Source organism: Lepidochelys kempii, chromosome 2 (genome assembly GCF_965140265.1).
Source record: "Lepidochelys kempii isolate rLepKem1 chromosome 2, rLepKem1.hap2, whole genome shotgun sequence".
Classification (NCBI taxonomy): Eukaryota; Metazoa; Chordata; order Testudines; family Cheloniidae; genus Lepidochelys; species Lepidochelys kempii.
In genome coordinates, this window is record NC_133257.1 from 210722975 (window position 1) to 210741586 (window position 18612).

The 18612-nt window shown below is 38.9% G+C and overlaps 1 protein-coding gene across 1 annotated transcript in view; it reads right to left on the reverse strand.

The window, feature by feature from the left end:
* DNAH11 (dynein axonemal heavy chain 11) overlaps nt 1-18612 on the reverse strand; it is a 289112-nt gene that overhangs the window by 42950 nt on the left and 227550 nt on the right. The window contains exons 63-66 of the mRNA XM_073333745.1: nt 14236-14409; nt 9719-9954; nt 8218-8340; nt 1341-1545 (exon numbers count right to left, since the gene is read on the reverse strand). Coding sequence (XP_073189846.1) covers nt 1341-1545; nt 8218-8340; nt 9719-9954; nt 14236-14409 — 738 coding nt within the window. The remainder of the gene's footprint in view (nt 1-1340; nt 1546-8217; nt 8341-9718; nt 9955-14235; nt 14410-18612) is intronic.

The window sequence follows — 18612 nt, forward strand, 5'->3', positions numbered from 1 at the left end:
TGGCCATTATTCTCCATTCAGCTACAAGACTCCATTTCAATTTTGTTTCTAAAAAAGAGATGACCTCTTCTATTCTAATGAAAAAGTAGGTTACAATTATAGCAACCAGACAGGAGGAAAGCTTCGTCAAACATGAAAGCATGACCTGGCTTGATTCTTGATTCTGCTCTAACCCCCTTCTTCTGCTCAGGGTTGCACAAAGTGAGCAGGATCTGGTTATAACTGGCAAGTGGAGAATTCCCTGGCAGAGGGAATTCCCCTGTAAAGCTGATGGAGCCAACTCCTGCACTAGCCACTTCCCCCTCACCTCAGCATGCGGGCTAGGGCAGAGAAAGCATGGCAGAGGTCTGCTCTTCTACCTTGATCATCCATTGGTTTATGATCCTTTAGGGAAACACCCAATCAGCATACGGTCCCTTACTGGGGGCACTCCACTGGACCATGTGGCTGGCAGAAAATAACTCAGATGATCAGGGAAGCATAACCGCATCCCTGACAGCTGTCCCCACAACTCTGCCCCAAGCAGAGCTCAGATATAAGGGAGAATCTGGCTCAGAAGTTTTCCAGACAATGTTCCCAGCTCTGTTCCTTGAAAAGTAATTTAACATCTGTTCCACCGTTTACTCTTCTATAAATGGGTAAAATAGTCTCAACTTCCTACTGTTGTTGTGAGGCTTGACTCATTTGAGTCTACAAAGTGTTTCAAGATCTTTGAAAGAAATGTGCTATAGCCATATGAAGTACTTTTATTATTAATTTTTCACCTACATATTTTAATCTTTCATTTAACATCCAGTAATCATATGACAAATCTAATCAAGACCCCTTTTCAACCATTTATAAAAATATTTCTGTTCATAAATTACTGTAAAATACGTTATTACTGCCATAAATACATTTCTTCATTCCACAAACAGCAAGAATAGATTCTTAGCGCAATTAAACCAATGCCCTAGAGCCTACTAGTGCAGTCATATCTTCCTACAGGTTGGCATGAAATTTAGTTTGTGCTTATTGGCTCAAGACCATTGACTCACAAAATACACTGAACGGGGTTAATCCATTTCACCTTTCATAGACATGGTGAAAATGGAAGAGCAGAAAGAAAAATAAGAATAAGATGATGATATATAAATTCTAGCAATACTTTGTTAGAACCAAACCCCAAGGCTTGCAGAGTTGAGAAATCAGTGGGACTTAAGCAAGTGCTTCACGCACCTCTCGGTATCTACTTGATATACAAGTTATTGACAATCATTGCTCAGTAGATTCAACTGGGTAAATAATGCTGGACTTAGACCCTGAGGAACAGCAATGGATTGGTCAAAAGGTGGTCTCACCTTAAGTTTTTCTAAGTCAGGTCTTTCAACACTAACAACCTCAGCCAACAGCTGCTCTTCTAGCCCATCCCTTGTGACAGTGAAATTAATGAGGGTGGTCTGAGCCTGTAATTCTGGCTGATAGTGAGGGTTAGCAAGCTTCGTGTGAAGGATCAGACGGAAATTCTTGTTGAACTCACATTCTTTGTCTTCAATCTTGATATACCTGACAATAGTTAACGTGCACAGTGATGGAAAAAAGTACTGAATAAACCAATTCACAAATATCCTACATTACATAAGACCAGTACTGTACAAGTTTAATGCCACAGAAAACAGACACAAACCAAATGCTCAATATTTGCAGTCTGAGACACAAAATGAGAATGATAAAATTCACCTGAAGCAAATGAAGTTTAGACTCTCTGCCATCATTTCATTCTTTTCATTTCCATAGGTTCACTTGCTCATATAGCATACACTTGTGGCTTATTGGCAATGAAACAGGTTCATTGAAGAGTTCACAGTTCAGAGGTAACCTTGTGTCCATGCTCCTTACCATGAACTTGGACAAGTTTCCAAATAATTCTTGTATGAACTGTGTGTGTTCTTACAATTGTTTTCTTTAGCATCTTTTAAATATTTCAGCTATAAAGGCTAACACAAAGAAATAAACCGAAATATGTTTGATAAACTGACAAATGACCGGAAGAGACACAGGGCTGTCAATGGAGGAACAAAAGAGGATTTTTAAAGGTGGCTGACAAAATGTTTTGTTCAGAACAAATTAATTACTAGGTCACATGCTACACAGAGTGAGTGATTCTAAAATAATTTTTTATTCCACTTAAGATCCCTTAAGTAAGGCATTGCTTGCTGGCTCTGCCCTTGCTGTGGTGCTACTGTCAGCAGGAGACCTTACTAAACATCAAGATGAGACATGGAGATAAGGTAGCATTGACCTAGCCCTCTTATTTTATGGCATAGTTTTGAAAAATAAAAGTTAATGTTCTGTAGTCTTTGGTCCCTTATTATTTTACCTCTTTACCTCAGAGCACCATGAAGTGGAAAAATACAAATGAGATTGAACAACAAGGAGGTGGTATCCTGCACACCGCAACAACTAGCTCAGTCAAACTGCTGTTGAGCTTACAAAGTTAGAGAATCAGAGGAATGAAAGGCCTCTGAATACTGGCAGATGGTGAACCTGGTTGGCCTGCAAAAAGCATATGAACTCTAGCCAAACTTTTGAAACCTGGCAGCATGAAGTTATTCTCCTAAATTCTTATTTAGGCACCTGTATATAAATGGCCTGGATTTTAAAATAAAATTAACCAAATCCTATATAAAACTGTACTAAAAAGGATCCAGTATCCAGTTTATTATTTTTTGGGTGGGATAAAATTCACTTCTCAGGTCAGCAAGGCAGATTTCAATTCTGACACCGTGTTCTTGCAACATGTTAAGTGCCTAATATGGACTTCTAAACGGATATGGAGAGCAAAACATCAGACCTGAACACAGCTGAGCACAAGTAAGAGGGTAATTTTGTCCTCAATGCAACATACATATGCACAGGCATAAGGGTGTTGGAAGCAGGTCTCTGACAGAGGAGTACATGAGTTAGCTTGGTCAGTGGGGAGACTATCAAGGGAACAATACTACATTATAGAAATGAAAGGAAGTCTGGCTGTTAAATGAGCCCTGGACTCTTGTATAGAAGTATTATTTTATGAGTTCTCAATTCACAAAAGTAATAAATTATCAATTTGTGTGGTTATCATCTATGAAAGGCAAAAACTACAGAATGACTCAGTGGGTTTTATAACTGCAGCTATGCTGACTTTTTTGTTAATCGCAGATTTGGGAAAAATAAATGTTTTGTTATTGCTCTCTCATGGGTCAAAAAATATGAGCAACAATGATGTTAACCAGAGGGGCGGAAAACACACAACAGAATCATTTCATTGTTTCCATGAACTATATCTATCTAGAAATTAATTCTGGAGTATGAAATAATATAATGTGTGTAAGCGCTACGAGTGGAATTCTGAATGGTGAGGTAGTGCAAGAGTGGCTCTACATGAATTACCACAAAGGATTACTTTTGGTAATTCCTTCACTTGTAGTCTTTTCTTCTCCCATCCTACCAACAGGGACAATCAGAACAGACTGCAGTAAGTCTCCCCCTGCCAGGGGACATGGCAGAAGACCTTTCAAACAAGCTTGATATATAAGCTGCAGAACCACCACTTCCTTCTAGTTAGAGACTTTCAGAGAAAAATGAAAAAATGATAGATCACCCCCACTTTTCTTGTAGAAATTACTACAGCCCAAAGGGCTGCCTCAAAATAAAGTGAGAGATACATGTCCCAGAGTTTAATCCCAAAGCACCTGTACCACCAAGAAAATAGTGAGGTCTTTGCAACAATGTTTTGTTGGTGCTGGTGTTTTAAGAATCTTGGAATGTAAGGATGGGAACTAAACTCCTGTCTTCTGATGGGTCTATGAACAATAGATATAGCTGATGAGTAGGCACAAAAGCCAACATTTTCAGAAATAGGAGCTTCAAGTTAGCCTAAATCAATAATTGTGTACCTAAATAAAGTGGCTTGAGTTTCAGAAATACCAAGGAGCTCTCATCAGCTTCAACTTTTCTGCTGCTCACTACTCAGCAACTTCAGAGAAGAAGCCTTAATCTAAAAAGCAGTTTCAGTCAGTTTACATGCATTAGCTTGAGGCACCAGAGGTGGACAAAAGGAATTCATCTTTGGGAGAGCAGATCTGGAATAAAGGGAGTTTCCAGGGCTAGCTCAGTATGAGACTGATTAGGGTTGAGAACACAGAGACCACCAAGAGAGCCTGCAAAATCATCTCTGTTCTGTGTCTCTCTCTTAGGACCTGACACCCAAAGCAACACTTTATTTTTTTCTTCTAGTCCCAGGTGAAAGGGATGAATGGCTCCTGGGTCAAAGGACCAGAATAGAGAAAGTTTTGATGACATACTCAAAGACAGCCACTTAATGGAAGACAATCCCCTGCGTTGGCAGATGCTCTGAACGATCTAGAGGATGAAGCTTCACTCCCTGAGGATTAATTACCATGGCTGAACCAATCTACCAAAGGAACAGCTCTTCCCTTAGAGATATGTTGTCTGGGAGAAAAGGCAGCATAACACCTAGAAGAAGAGACTTGCTGAGGAGGAAGTCTTGAGTGGATGAATATGGCCTCATCGTATGAAAAAAGGTGAGAATTCCTGATCCATCTTGAAACTTGAACAACAGCTTTTTTAGTAACTACACCGGACCCTCGCTAGAACACGGGATTTGGGATCCATGCGCGGTACCGCGTTATAGTGGGGACTGCGTTAAAATGAATTCCAATTAAAGTAATTAAATTTGGGATCCATGGGTGCTATATAGACGCACGTTCTAGAAAGGGTCCAGTGTAGTTTGACTACTTAAAATTAAAAGATTTGTATTTCATAGATTTATAGCGTTTAAGGCCAGAAGGGACCATTAGATCATCTAGTCTGACCTCCTGTATAATTTCAAAATGGATAGTTCCTGTTAAAGAACTGTGCCTCTAAATGGTATAAAATACGTCAGACTCCTACTACTACTGCATTTCCGAGCGGCCCAGACAAGATGAAGAGAGGTGGTACATAGATTTTCGGACAAGAAAGCAAGGGAAACAATATTTTTCTTCTTTGGGGGAAGAAAAACTACCTTTCCATTGATTTATGAAAAGCTTTATTTCAAACCCTGCTGTTTAAATTAAAAGCTTCTGTCTCACACTTGTGAACTCCAGCAACTAATGCAGAGAGCAAAGCTGAACTAATCAGATGCAGACTGAAGCGGTTACTTAGCAATCACAGCAGGCAGACTGTACAAGTTGGTCAAACTAGTTTTGTGGAAAAAAATTGTGCCTGAAAGTTGCACAGCTGGCAAGACGTTCAAGGAAATGAAAGCTATTCCTGAATAGAAACTGAGTTAATTGTCGTGCTGTTTCCTAAAGAATACATAACAGTCATATTTCACATGCATGGACACAATGTTATCAGACTAATGCTGCAACTATATGCACAATCAAACCTGAAAACATCTCAAAGTACAATTTGTACTTCATAATGCCCCAATCCTTTTTGTGAAAAGGAGATCACAATCCACTACATACTCCCTGTTAAGTGAATGGAAATATATTTGCACAGCCAACATTTTAAAGCATAGATGCCTAAAGATAGTAAGCCTGGTTTTCAGATGCCAAGTGCCCACAGCCCCCACTGCAGTCACTCATGTTGTAGGAGAAGATTATATATATGAGGTTCTCGAAAACAAAATGTTGACAGCAGTCTTCATTCAGAAACACCACCATAAATTGGTATTATGGTATGTTCATTATAGAGTGACTGTACGAGATTTAAGCTCAAGAATAACCTCAGTTAACTATGGGGAGATATAATTTTATGAAGTTGCTTCACAAATCAGCAAGTTTTTTTTAATATGTAAGCTAATAAATTTGCTTTGGAAGGACTACAAGTTGATATATCTTCCCAGCTATGCTTTCTGTCGATTGATATCATAAGACATATTTTACTTAAAATTAGGATTGTCTGAAGCTCAGTGGATTTAATTATTTCTAATTATCCAGCTGTTGTCAGTATGTGGCCATTTTATGACAGTGGTATCTACTGTGTGGGTCAGGTTCAACTGTATATCTTTTCAAACACAGAATTAATGTACTATTGATGAAACCATTACTAGAACCAAATTAAAGTCTAGGCTGATGTATTGGTCTGCAGGGTGCTGTCAGACATGAAAGGAGTAATTAGTATTCATTACTTCGTACTCTACAACATTCCAATTATTAATGAACTTCAACTGTTGGACTGCACCATATCTATCACAAACATCTTTCTAGTCTTTCTTTATTAGGAGGAAAAAACAAATGCCTGACAAAACTACTAAAAAACAGAATGCTGAAAACTTTGCTTGTTTGCTAGGGGAGGTCTGCATAGTTCCACTGCCGCAGGAGGTAAACATGGCACATCTTCCATGATTCATTGTGTGTAATGTCTTTGAAATGTTAACTGGATGACCTTTTATTCAATCTTGTAAAGAACACTTAAACACACTGATTACTAAATATTAAATTGACTAGTGTTTATATATATTACTCCATCATGCTATGTGCAAGCCTTTGCTGAGTTACTGTATAATTATATTGCTATGTCCCCTGCCCTTTCCACCTCAACTCCTCCCTACTATTTTATAACCCTCTTTGTTACATCATGTCTGAAATTAGATAGTAAGACTTTCAGGACCATGGGACTTGATTCTGATCACACCAGTTTTATACCAGCGTAACTCGGCCTTAATAGAATTACTTGAGATTTACATTGGTGTATGTGCAAGCAGAATCAGTCCTTGTGTTATCTTATTTGTATTGTGAGGTACCTAGCAAACCTTTGTGGACTGAAAAATAGTAACTAACGATCATCATCTAACCAAGAATGCAGTAGGTAGAGATAATGGGGGAAGAGTTGAGCAGTTGTTTGAGACTTTTCAGTTACTTCCTAAAACGTAATGAAAATGAAACATTTCAAAGGGGTACGGTGCAGGGTAATGCTGTGTCTTGCATAAAATGGTGCTAGGCCTGAACAAGTGATGTGTTCGCTCCATAGCCTTTATGTGCAACTTTGACAAATATGGAGAAAATTTGGGTAACCTGCCAAAAAATGGGTCCTTTTTTTGGGGGGGGGGGAAGGGGAGGGAGGGAAGGGACAAACACAAGTAGTAGTATTTTGCCTCCGACTAATTTCCTCTTGTGTAAGTAATCAAATCACTAATAAAACAAGCATATTTCACTTGGTCTCATCTGCTTGAGGGACATATGAAACTATGGTCCCTTCTGCCGGACTCTGGTGGTTATCCAGGAAGGCCTCAAAGAGCCCATGGCACACTGAGCCAAGTATAGGGGAAACAAACTCTTGCTATTTGTTTCACTCTCGCAGAATTCAAAATCTTTGGAGTTATTTTTCACAGCCTGTAAAAACAAAAATTCGTATTTGACCAGAGATCACGTTGCCATATTTCAGCTGAAAAGATCAATTAACTGAAAAGATTCACTCCAGGATTACACAGATGTAACCAAAATTTCTCTCCAAGGTAACTGCAGCAGCTGCTGATGTGCTATAAATTTAAAAAGTGTGTATTAATTTCCACTGCCAGAAAGGGGTTATCAGTTAGTTCCTGAGCCAAAGCCCATTGAAGTCAGTAGAAAGACCCTTATTGACTTCAGTGGGTTTCAGATCAGGCTGCAACATTTTGTCATAAATAAAATTGTAAAAGGATCCCTTCATGCATCTATTCTGGTTTATTAAATCCTTATAAATTTGTGAGTGATCATGAATAAATTTACTTTAAGTGTTGTATATTTAACTATAAAGAATTTAATAAACATAGGAGGCATTTAAAATAGAAAGTACTATTCTAAAAAATATAGCAAATTTTTGCTGAGGTTCAAAGAAATTTGGTTTACCTTTTCCTGATTTTGCATGTCTCTGCACTTCCAGTTTCTAGCCAAGGCTAGAAACAAAGCATTAGAAATCCCACAAGAAAGTCTGGTCATAATATTTCCAAACAGCTTTTGAAGATTGGGATGGCATTGATGGTTTTACATTCTGATGTGCGTAGGAACTTTTGGGAGCTTATCTAACCACATCCAGATGCCCAATTATTTGATATTTACTCATCACCAGTTTTAAGTCATCACCTTTCTTAAAAAACAAAACAAAAATTCTACATAGAAAGTTATGATGAGAAGGTAAGAAAAAAAATATACAGTGTCCTTGGCAGCAACTCCCACGCAAAAATCCTGATTGCTCTAGAATACTTACTTCCCTTTTTTAATTGTGTTTCCTCCAAGTAAGGGATCAAGTACTGGGTCTACTGTTTCATTCAAGTTTTCAATTAGGATGGTGTCTCCACAGGCCAACGCTCTTTCAATGGTCTTCAGAAACCTTAACACAAAAACCAAACCCTACCTATTAGATGATGTGCTAGTTACGGAGCAATATATTTCTGCTTTAGATTATACAAACGAGAAATATTTGTATAAGAGCTCTATCAAAACCTCCTGTATTGCACTCAAAAAGATATTTTCCAGTGGTTAATAATTCTGTGCATTTGAGGCAAGAGTCTTTGCTCCTTATTCCTGCTTATGTAGTAACAAACATGAGTTAGGCTTTGTACAAGAACAAGGTCCTACCCTGAAGAACTATTGATATGAACATTTACATTGAACACTCACAATGAAATCAAATTCACCTGCAGGTGATGTTTTCTCTCAAGTAATTTGTTCTGTGTTTGCACAGTGCCTATTACAAAGGGGTTTTGGTTCATGACTGGGCCTCCAAGGCATTACCACAAGACAAATAAATAGCAGTAATTCAAATAAATAATCATAATAATATGGGCCAAACTATATCATTTCAGGCATAAAGTGGCTGCATGGAAGACATGCAGAAGAGGTCACAAAGGGGACAATTATTTGTATGACTTGGGAAAGCAAAAGAAGAAAGGGCCAAGTGGGAAAAAGTACAAAAAAATGAGTTCAGGGAGGCAGACAGGACCTAAATTGTTCAAAGCGTTTAAAAATGAAGCATTATTGAGACCATTTACTGTACTCTGCTATGTAACTATCTGTTGTATCTGGATTTCAATAAAATAAACTAAGCTAGCCTCTTCTAGTATGATAGTCTTTAAAAGGTTTTGAAAGTTATTAAAAGAGATGTGGTAGTTTTCAAAGATATTTTACTGCAGCAGAGAAAGTAACATTCAGTTCAAAACGGACCACAATCCCCTAAATAAATCAAAGTCAGCATGACAGGAGATAAAAACAAACCTATTCCATAGAACCTAAACTTAATTCCATTCAAACTTAGCTGCCAGAATTCAAAAAGTCTTAGAAAATCTGTTACTGAATGCAGTTTTCTGTGTAATACCACTAGACTGAGTTTCTCACTCTGTATTAGGTACATATATGCCATTATCCTATACACTACATTGTACTATATAAATGTCCAATAATCAGGAAACTAAACAAAGCCTTTGCTTTTAGCACCCTATTTATGGGAAAACCAATTTGCTCTCATGTGCAATGCACCTCCCACATTAACTTTATTCCCTCTTTAGCACTTGAAAACAGTACAGCAGAAAGTGCCTTTTTCAAGCAGAGCTTTTAAAATGAGAAATGCTACTATGGATAAATAAGCAGCAGTACTATAATATTTCAAATCTACAAGTAAATACATTACAACACACACCAAGTCCTTCTTAAAATTAGGGGAAATTTATAGAAGTAAATACGAGAGCTAATTCTTCAGTGCGCACACATACCCTTTCTGCCCTAGACGTATGACTTTAAGGTCAGTTCCATATTTATTCTTTATCCATTTAATTCCCTGTTGCTGGGGATCTATCATCAGAGGCCAGCGCTCACAGTTTGTTAGAATAGTGGCATTTTCTGTTGACATTCTATCACCGGGCAGTCCTTCGTTATTCCATGCTGCAATCGTAGCATCATCAGTCAACATGGCAATCAGGTCCAGGCCTTCAGTTATTGGAATAGGAACCTTTGAATCAGAGTGAAATATAATAATCCAGCAAGGTTGTAAAGTAGCAAGACAAGACGCAGTGTGATGTACAAAATAATGGGACCCAATGTAATTAGAGATTTATTATATATATAAAGAAAGTAAGTCTCCTGTGGACTATGAGATGCCAAAATAAACAGTATATATAATGCAAAGCAGATAATCCTATAGTTTACCGTGGTACTTTTTAAATGATGTTTTCTTTTCATTCTAGAAACTTCATAAATATTTTCTTTAGGATTTATTAAATCAAGTAAACAGCATATGTGTATATAGTTTGCAGTGTATATAGCTTTTAACACTTAAAGAGGACGACAAATTCAGCGCTCATGAATGGCATTGAACTGGTAATTCTGGAGAATAAAGCTCATTCTTTACAGAAAAGGTACATAATATGGATAGCAGCATAACAGGCTTCTTGCACCACTTTGCTAATGTGCTTCAGCTATGTGATAAAGAGGTCACCTACATAAATCACAGGATAGGGCAATCTCCATTGCTATTGCTTCTCTGCAAAGACAGCCAAAATCTCACCAATTAGAGCCAACTGACTGGGAACTGCACTGCCACCTCCAACTCATTTCGCACAAGCCAAAGAGCCATCAGATAGTCATACTTATCCTAAGTGTTATCATGCTTCTGTGTGCTTTAAAAGAAATTAAAATCTTCAGTCATGAAGCATGAAGGTAGGGGATGGAGATGCACATGCAAGAGGGGAAGAATTTTAAAAAAAAGCAAGTGTTTTAAGGAAATAGGTAGTATACTCTATGGGTGTGAGGACTGATGATGGGATACCGGAACTTTCCTCTATAAGAGTGAAATATTGGCCTCATGGAAGTCAATGGCAAAACTCCCATTGATTTCAATAGTGTGAGGATTTCACCCTAGGTTTTTATTTCTGGAAAGTAGCAGCTGGAACTAAATTCCAAAACTTAACACTGTTTTTGGGAAGGGGGACAAATTATTCCTCCCCACCCAACACACACACATGCACACGAGTCTAAGTATTGAATTAATGTTTACAGGAAATGATGTTTTATGGTCAACCAGATTTGCACAATCTGTAGCACTAAAAGGAATGTACCATATCATAGAAATGTAGGATTGGAAGGGATCTTGAGAGTTCATCTAGTCCAGTTCTCTGCACTGAGGCAAGACTAAGTGTTTTCTAAGCCATCCCTGCCAGATGCTTATTTATACTGTTCTTAAAAACCTTCAATGATGGAGATTCCACAACTTCCCTAAGTAGTTAGTTCCAGTGCTTAACTACCCTTACAGTTAGGGAGTTTTTCCTAATGTCTAATCTAAATCTCCCTGGCTGCAATTTAAACCCATTACTTCTTGTCCTGTCCTCAGCGGCTAAGGAGAACAATTTATCACCTGCCTTTATATAACAACCTTTCACATACTTGAAGACTGTTCTGTCCCCCTTCAGTCTTCTCTTCTCCAGACTAAACAAACCCTTTTTCCCCCTGCCCCCAATCTTTCCTTCACAGGACATGTTTTCTCAATCTTTAATGATATTTGTTGCTCTCCTCTGGACTGTCTCCAATCTGTACACATCTTCCCCAGAACTGGACACAGTACCCCAGAATGATGTTCACTTTTTTTTTTGCAACAGTGTTACACTGTTGACTGAGATTCAGTTTATGATCCACTGTAACCCGCAAATCCTTTTCTGCAGTACTCCTTCCCAGGAAGTCATTTCCCATTTTTTATTTGTGCAATTGATTATTCCTTCCTAAGTGTAGTACTTTGCATTTCTCCTTATTGAATTTCAACCTATTTATTTCAAACCATTTATCCAGTTTGTCAAGTTTTTGAATACTAATCCTGCCCTCCAAAGAGCTTGCAACCCCTCCCAGCTTAGTATCATCCAAAAACTTTATAAGTATACTCGCTATGCCATTATCCAAATCATTGTTGAAGACACTGAATAGAACCAGTCTCAGGACAGATTCATGCTGTAACCCACTTGATATGCCCTTCCAACTTGACTGTGAACCATTGATAACTACTCTCTGAGTACAGTTTTCCAACCTGTTGTGCATCCACCTTGCAGTAGGTTTGTCTAGGCTATATTTCCCTAGTTTGTTTATGAGAGGGTCATGTGAGAGAGTATCAAAAGCTTTACTAAAGTCGAGATATATCACATCTGCTGCTTCCCCCTAACCACAAGGTTTGTTACCCTGTCAAAGAAGAATATTAGGTTGGTTTGACATGATTTGTTCTTGATAAATACATGTTGACTGTTACTTATCACTTTATTATCTTCTAGGTGTTTACAAATTGATTGTTTGGTTATTTGCTCCATTATCTTTCTGGGTACCACAGTTAAACTGACTATAATTCTCTAGGTTATTCTTATTCCCCAATTTAGATTAGATAGATTAGATAATCTCCAGTTTAGTTGCTGTGGCAACAATTTTGTTGTTGGGTAAGACTATTACTGAACTATGGCAAGGGATGTATTTCTTTAACATTGCCTAAACCCTGATTCTAATCGCATAGCCATCAATTTCATGAAGTAAAACATGACAAATAGTATAGTCAGTTTCAAGCGTTGAAATAAACTTGTTTGGAAGCAGACATAGCATTGTGGTGGTGATGGTGGTTTGTTCTTACAAAGCAAGGTATTATTTTAATATGTAACTTTATCTAGTGTCCCAAACCTGTACAAAACTAAGACTGCATCACTGTATCTCCTACTTTTCATAAAGAAGAGCTTTTAGCTAGCACCTGGTGTTTTTAAAACAAGTAATTAACCACATTTCTCTCTCTGCATGGGGAACATGTCAAAACTGAGACAGGTTTCAGAGTAACAGCTGTATTAGTCTGTCTTTGCAAAAAGAAAAGGAGTACCTGTGGCACCTTAGAGACTAACCAATTTATTTGAGCATGAGCTTTCGTGAGCTAGCTCATGCTCAAATAAATTGGTTAGTCTCTAAGGTGCCACAAGTACTCCTTTTCTTTTTGCAAAAACTGAGACAATCAATCTTGGCAATTGCCACTCAGTAAAAGAGCTGATTTGACTAGCAATACCAGTATTTAGAGAGTGTATTAGAGAAATTATTATTATTAATTTAAGATAGTGATCACAATGTGCTAAGAGTTAAGGGTAGTCCCTTCTCCAAGGAGCACACAGTCTAAAGACTAAGAAGTAAGGAGAGTCGGGGGGCAAGAAATAACAATAGGTAATTTACACAGAAGTTAACTAGAGGCTGCAAGGCAGAAATGGGTCCTGCAAAAAAGATCAGGAAGGTCATATTGGTCACAGAGGTGATTGTGTGAGAATCTGACACACAAATGGATGAGGGAAGAAGGATGGTCCAGTTGATACAGCACAGGACTTGGTGAACTCAGGAGACCTGGATTAAATTCAGTTTAGCCACATACTTCTCGTGTGGCCTTCGGCACACCAGTTAACCAACCCTTTTGCGTCAGCTCCCCATTTGAAAATAGGGACGATAATACTTCCTTTCTTCCCAGGGCTGTTTTGAGGATAAAATACAGTAATAATTGGGAGGTGCTGAAATGTTACAGTGATGAGGACTGTATGAGTAGATTAAGAAATACACAGAGGTTGGGAGCATTCACTCACAGAGCAGAAGGGTTGTGGGGGGAAGGTAACACAAAACTTCACAAGGGAGTGGGCAGAGTGACTGAGTTTTGAAATTGGTGACAAGAAGCTTAAATTTGATATATTGAATGGAAAGCCAATAGATGGATTCAAAGAAGTTACATGGTACATGTCATGTTACAGTGTTACATGATAAAATCAACAGGCAAGAGAAATGAGTTTAGTGGCTGCATTTTGAATTGATGGGTGTGTTCGGGAGGTCAGAGAGGAGGATGTTGCAATAATCAATATAATGAAAGCCATTTCAAAATTCTCCTGGAATCTGAAAGTTAAATGGAATTTGATCTTTACACATCCCCATCAACAACAAATGCTATTGCACTGGAGTAGCGGAGGACATAATTTGGCCTACAGAATGAAGATGCGTAAAAGAGAAAGAAACTCACTTGCATTCAGACTCCAAGTAGAGTATGCAAGCCTTACAGTTAGAGAAAACAATATTTTACTTGTACTCTGAGAAAATCTGATACAAAGCCATTGAAAGACAAACACTGAGCTCCACAAAGACATTTTATAGTCAACTTTTAAAAGCAGAATTGTACTTTTACATTCTGAACTACAGAGAAGCTAATGGACTTGAGCTTCCAGTATGGGCCAACATTTTGTACAATAAGTTTTACCTTTTGTGATTTAAGGAAAGGAATCCACATATGTTCCACCAGTTCCTGACGATATTGTTTTGTAAAAGATCCAACGTAGGACACAAAAGCTGCCATTAACAGGACGTCACCACACAGTGTCTTTTCTTGAGCTTCAAAATGTTTAATAGACTGTCTCCAACGAATTTTTTCAGCCTAAAATACAAAATTATAACATTTCATGGACAGATATATTATTAACTGCCTCTTTAAACTCAGAGTTGGTAGAAGAGTCAACCTCAAAATAACTTAAAAATGTATAGAAGCACAATAATTTGGTGTAAGGAAATGCACAATATCAGTGATGGATGTGTGACTCCAAATGATTTTGTGAAAATATGCTAATGAGAGTGAATATAATGTAACTGGAATATGCTTCATGCAAAAGGTCTCTTGTATGGTATCATTACAAAGCTTATAATCTACTGAGTGTGGTCATCCTATTTGTATACATGTATCATTCTTGTACCTGAAACTAGAAATATGAAATATAACTCTGAGGTCCTACTGTAATTATACAAAGTGTGGGCCATTAATGGTGGTTTGGAATCTTGATGGCTCCCATCAACTAGGACAATTGGTTGTAAATGGCTCTGTTTACTTGCAAGCCCTCCTGTGAGTCAGGCCAGGAAGGATGAAGGCTTGGGGTCTCACAGGACAGTGACCATGTCAGCTGGTACTGGAATCCATCTTAAACCGGGTGCTTTTCCATTTAGAAGGAGGGGTGGGGACCCACAGAGACAAAAGATTCCCGCCTTATGCCAAAGCTATAAAAGGGGGTGGAATAGAACAAAGGGGGTTCCAGTCATAAGAAATCCCCTAGTTACCACCTGAACTAGAGCTACCAAGAACTGTAACAGGGGAAAGGATTGGGCCCAGACTAGAAAGGAGTCCAGTCTGTGAAAGAAGCTTATTGGAACATCTCTGAGGGTGAGATTTTATCTGTAATCAGTTTCTTAATGTATTAGGCTTAGACTTGAGTGTTTTGTTTTATTTTGCTTGGTAACTTACTTTGTTCTGTCGGTTATTACTTGAAAGCACTTAAATCCTACTTTTTACACTTAATAAAATCACTTTTGCTTATTATTTAACCCACAGTAAGTAATATCTGGGGGAGCAAACAGCTGTGCATCTCTCTCTAATCAGTGCTTTTGAGGGCAGACAATTTATGAGTTTACCCTGTATAAGCTTTATACAGAGTAAAACGGATTCATTTGGGGTTTGGATCCCATTGGGAGCTGGGTGTCTGGGTGCTGGATACAGGAGCACTTCTTAAGCTGTTTTGAGTTAAGTCTGCAGCTTTGGGGCGCGTGGTTCAGACCCTTGGTCTGTGTTGGAGCAGACTGGTGTGTCTGGCTCAACAAGGCAGGGTTCTAGAGGCCCACGCTGGCAGAGAAAAAGGGCTCAGAGGTAGTCTCAGCACCTCAGGTGACAGTCCCAAGGGGGTTTCTGTGATCGAACCCATCACAGGATGAACTTCAAAGATTTAGAAGTTTGGTTCAAAATAACAATCCATATTTTTTGTTTTCAATTTTGTTATAGCCGTGTTGATCCCTATTATTAAAGAGACAAGGCGGGTGAGGTAAAAGCTTTTATTAGACCAATTTCTCTCGGTGGAGCGGACAAGCTCTTGAGCTTCACAGAGCTCTTCCTCAGGTCTAGAGACAGTAACCAGAATATCACAGCTAAATACAAGGCGGTACAGATTGTTAAGCATAAAGGGTTCACATGTTCTAAGAGACCACTTATAAATGAAGTGGGCACTTAACACCTCTGCAGTCATAGGAGGAAAGAGGATTAATAGGTAGCAAAAGTGTGTTACAAATTGTTGCAATGACCCATAAAACCAGGGTCTCTGTTATGTCCATGATTTTTAGTGTCTAACAGAGTTATGAATTTAAGTTCTCAGGCACATCCCTTGAAGGTGTTGCACCGGTTTCCTTTCAGGAAAAGGACTGAAGTCAGATATGGAATGATCATTTTGTGAACAGTGTTCACTCACAGGCCATAAGGTGCTTTTGTCTTTTATCATTTTTTGTGAGAATTAATTCGAGAGTATAGGGATAGTCTGGTTTCACCCACATAGTTGTTGGGGCATTTGATGCACTAGATGAGGTAAATCACATGCTGGGATAGGAATGTGTAGGACCCATGGATCTTGAAAGGTGTGTTGTGGGAGATGATATAACAGTGGAGGCAAAACACCTATCTGGCTTCAAGATTAAACTCGATAAGTTTATGGAGGAGATGGTATGATGGGATAACATGATTTTGGCAATTAATTGATCTTTAACTATTCATGGTAAATAGGCCCAATGGCCTGTGATGGGATGTTAGATGGGGTGGGATCTGAGTTACTATAGAGAATTCTTTCCTGGGTATCTGGCTAGTGAATCTTGCCCACATGCTCAGGGTTCAGCTGATCGCCATATTTGGGTTCTGGAAGGAATTTTCCTCCAGGACAGATTGGAAGAGGCCCTGGGGTTTTTTCGCCTTCCTCTGAAGCATGGGGCACGGGGTCACTTGCTGGAGGATTCTCTGCACCTTGAAGTCTTTAAACCATGATTTGAGGACTTCAATAGCTCAAACATAGGTGAGAGGTTTATTGCAGGAGTGGGCGAGTGAGATTCTGTGGCCTGCATTGTGCAGGAAGTCAGACTACATGATCATAATGGTCCCTTCTGACCTTAATATCTATGAGTCTATGAGTCCAGATATGGCTGCAGGTTTTGCATCTGTTGTTCTGGAAGGGTCTGGTGCTGTTTTGGGTTTGTGTTTCCTGGTCTGAGGGGAGCTTGCTTCTGATAATGAGTTTGGCAAGGTTGGTGGGTTGTGTTTGAAGGCCAGAAAAGGAGGCTTGGAAAAGATCTTTTTCAGTATGCGGTCCCCATCGAGTATGGATTGTATTTAATGGATGAAATTCTGTATGCTTTGAGTGATAGATGACAACTTGGGGTGTGTGGACAGTGGTTTGTTGTTTTTTTTAAACTGTGTTGAAACAGTTTCTCTCGAGGTATTTGGGTGGCCCGTTCCATAATGCAATCTACTTTTGTGGTGGAGTGTCCTTATCTGGTGAAGGCAGTTTTAAGAGTGTTAACGTGTATTCTGGAAATTTTCTTTGGAGCATATTCTGTGACATCTGTGATCCTGGCTGTAGATAACAGATTTCTTGATGGGATGGCTACTGTAGAGATAAGCTTGGTGATCCATGGATTTCTTGTATATAGCTGTCTGTTGGGTTCTATTTTTGAAGTGGATTGTGGTGTCCAGGAACATGACAGTGAGGGAATGCTCTAGAGAGAATCTGATGGATGGGTGGTGGTTGCTGAAGTTGTGGTGGAAATCTATGAGGGAATTTAGGTCATCTGTCCAGAAGATGAAAATATAATCAGTGTATCTCAGGTATACCATATATTTCACATTGCATTTTGAAAAAATTCCTCCTTGAGGTGGCCCATGAAGAGGCTGGCATACTGGAGAGCTATCCTGGTACTCTTTGCTGTTCCCATGTTTTAAGCAAAATGTTTGTTGTTAAATGTAGAGTTGTTGTAGGTAAGGGTGAAATGGATGAGTTTGGTGATGTGTTTACAATGGATATCAGAGTGTTATTCATTGTCTTGTAGACATTTAATGTCATGGTGAGGGATGTTGGTGTATAGGAAGGTGACATCCATGGTGACAAGAATGGCGTTCTGAGGGAGGTTAACAGTGAACTCACACAAACGATAAAAGACAAAAACACTCTTACCTGTTGGTGACAACTTTTCACAGAGTTCACTCCATATATGACCTATCAGCCCTTGTCCTCAAAGGAAACCTGCACAACACCTTCAAAAGATGTGCCTGGACACTTACATTCCTAACTCTGCTGGACACTAAAAATCATGGACTTAACCGTCACTGGTTTTATCAGTGCAAGAATTTGTAACACACTCCACTGCCTATTAACCCTCCATCATCCCACGACTGCAGAGGGGTTAAGTGCCCACTTCGTTTATAAGTGGTCTCTTAGAACATGTGAGCCCTTTATGCTTAACAATCTGCCCCACTTTGTATTTAGCTACGACACTCTGGTTACCTTCTCCAGACTGCAGGAAGAGCTCTGTGAAGCTCAAAAACTTGTCCCCTCCACCAGCAGAAGTTGGTCTAATAAATATTATCTCACCCACCTTGTCTGTCTCATACTTTTTTGTGGCTACTGGCAACTTCTGGGTCTGCAACATTAGGACGGAATTATTGAAAAAATATGCTTGCTTGGTTTTTTTGTTTCTCTCTTTCACCACATTTCCAGTAATTTTTGCTTCTGGTTGGGCCACGTATACTCTGATAATAATGTTTCATGCGGTATTTCATTGCTTC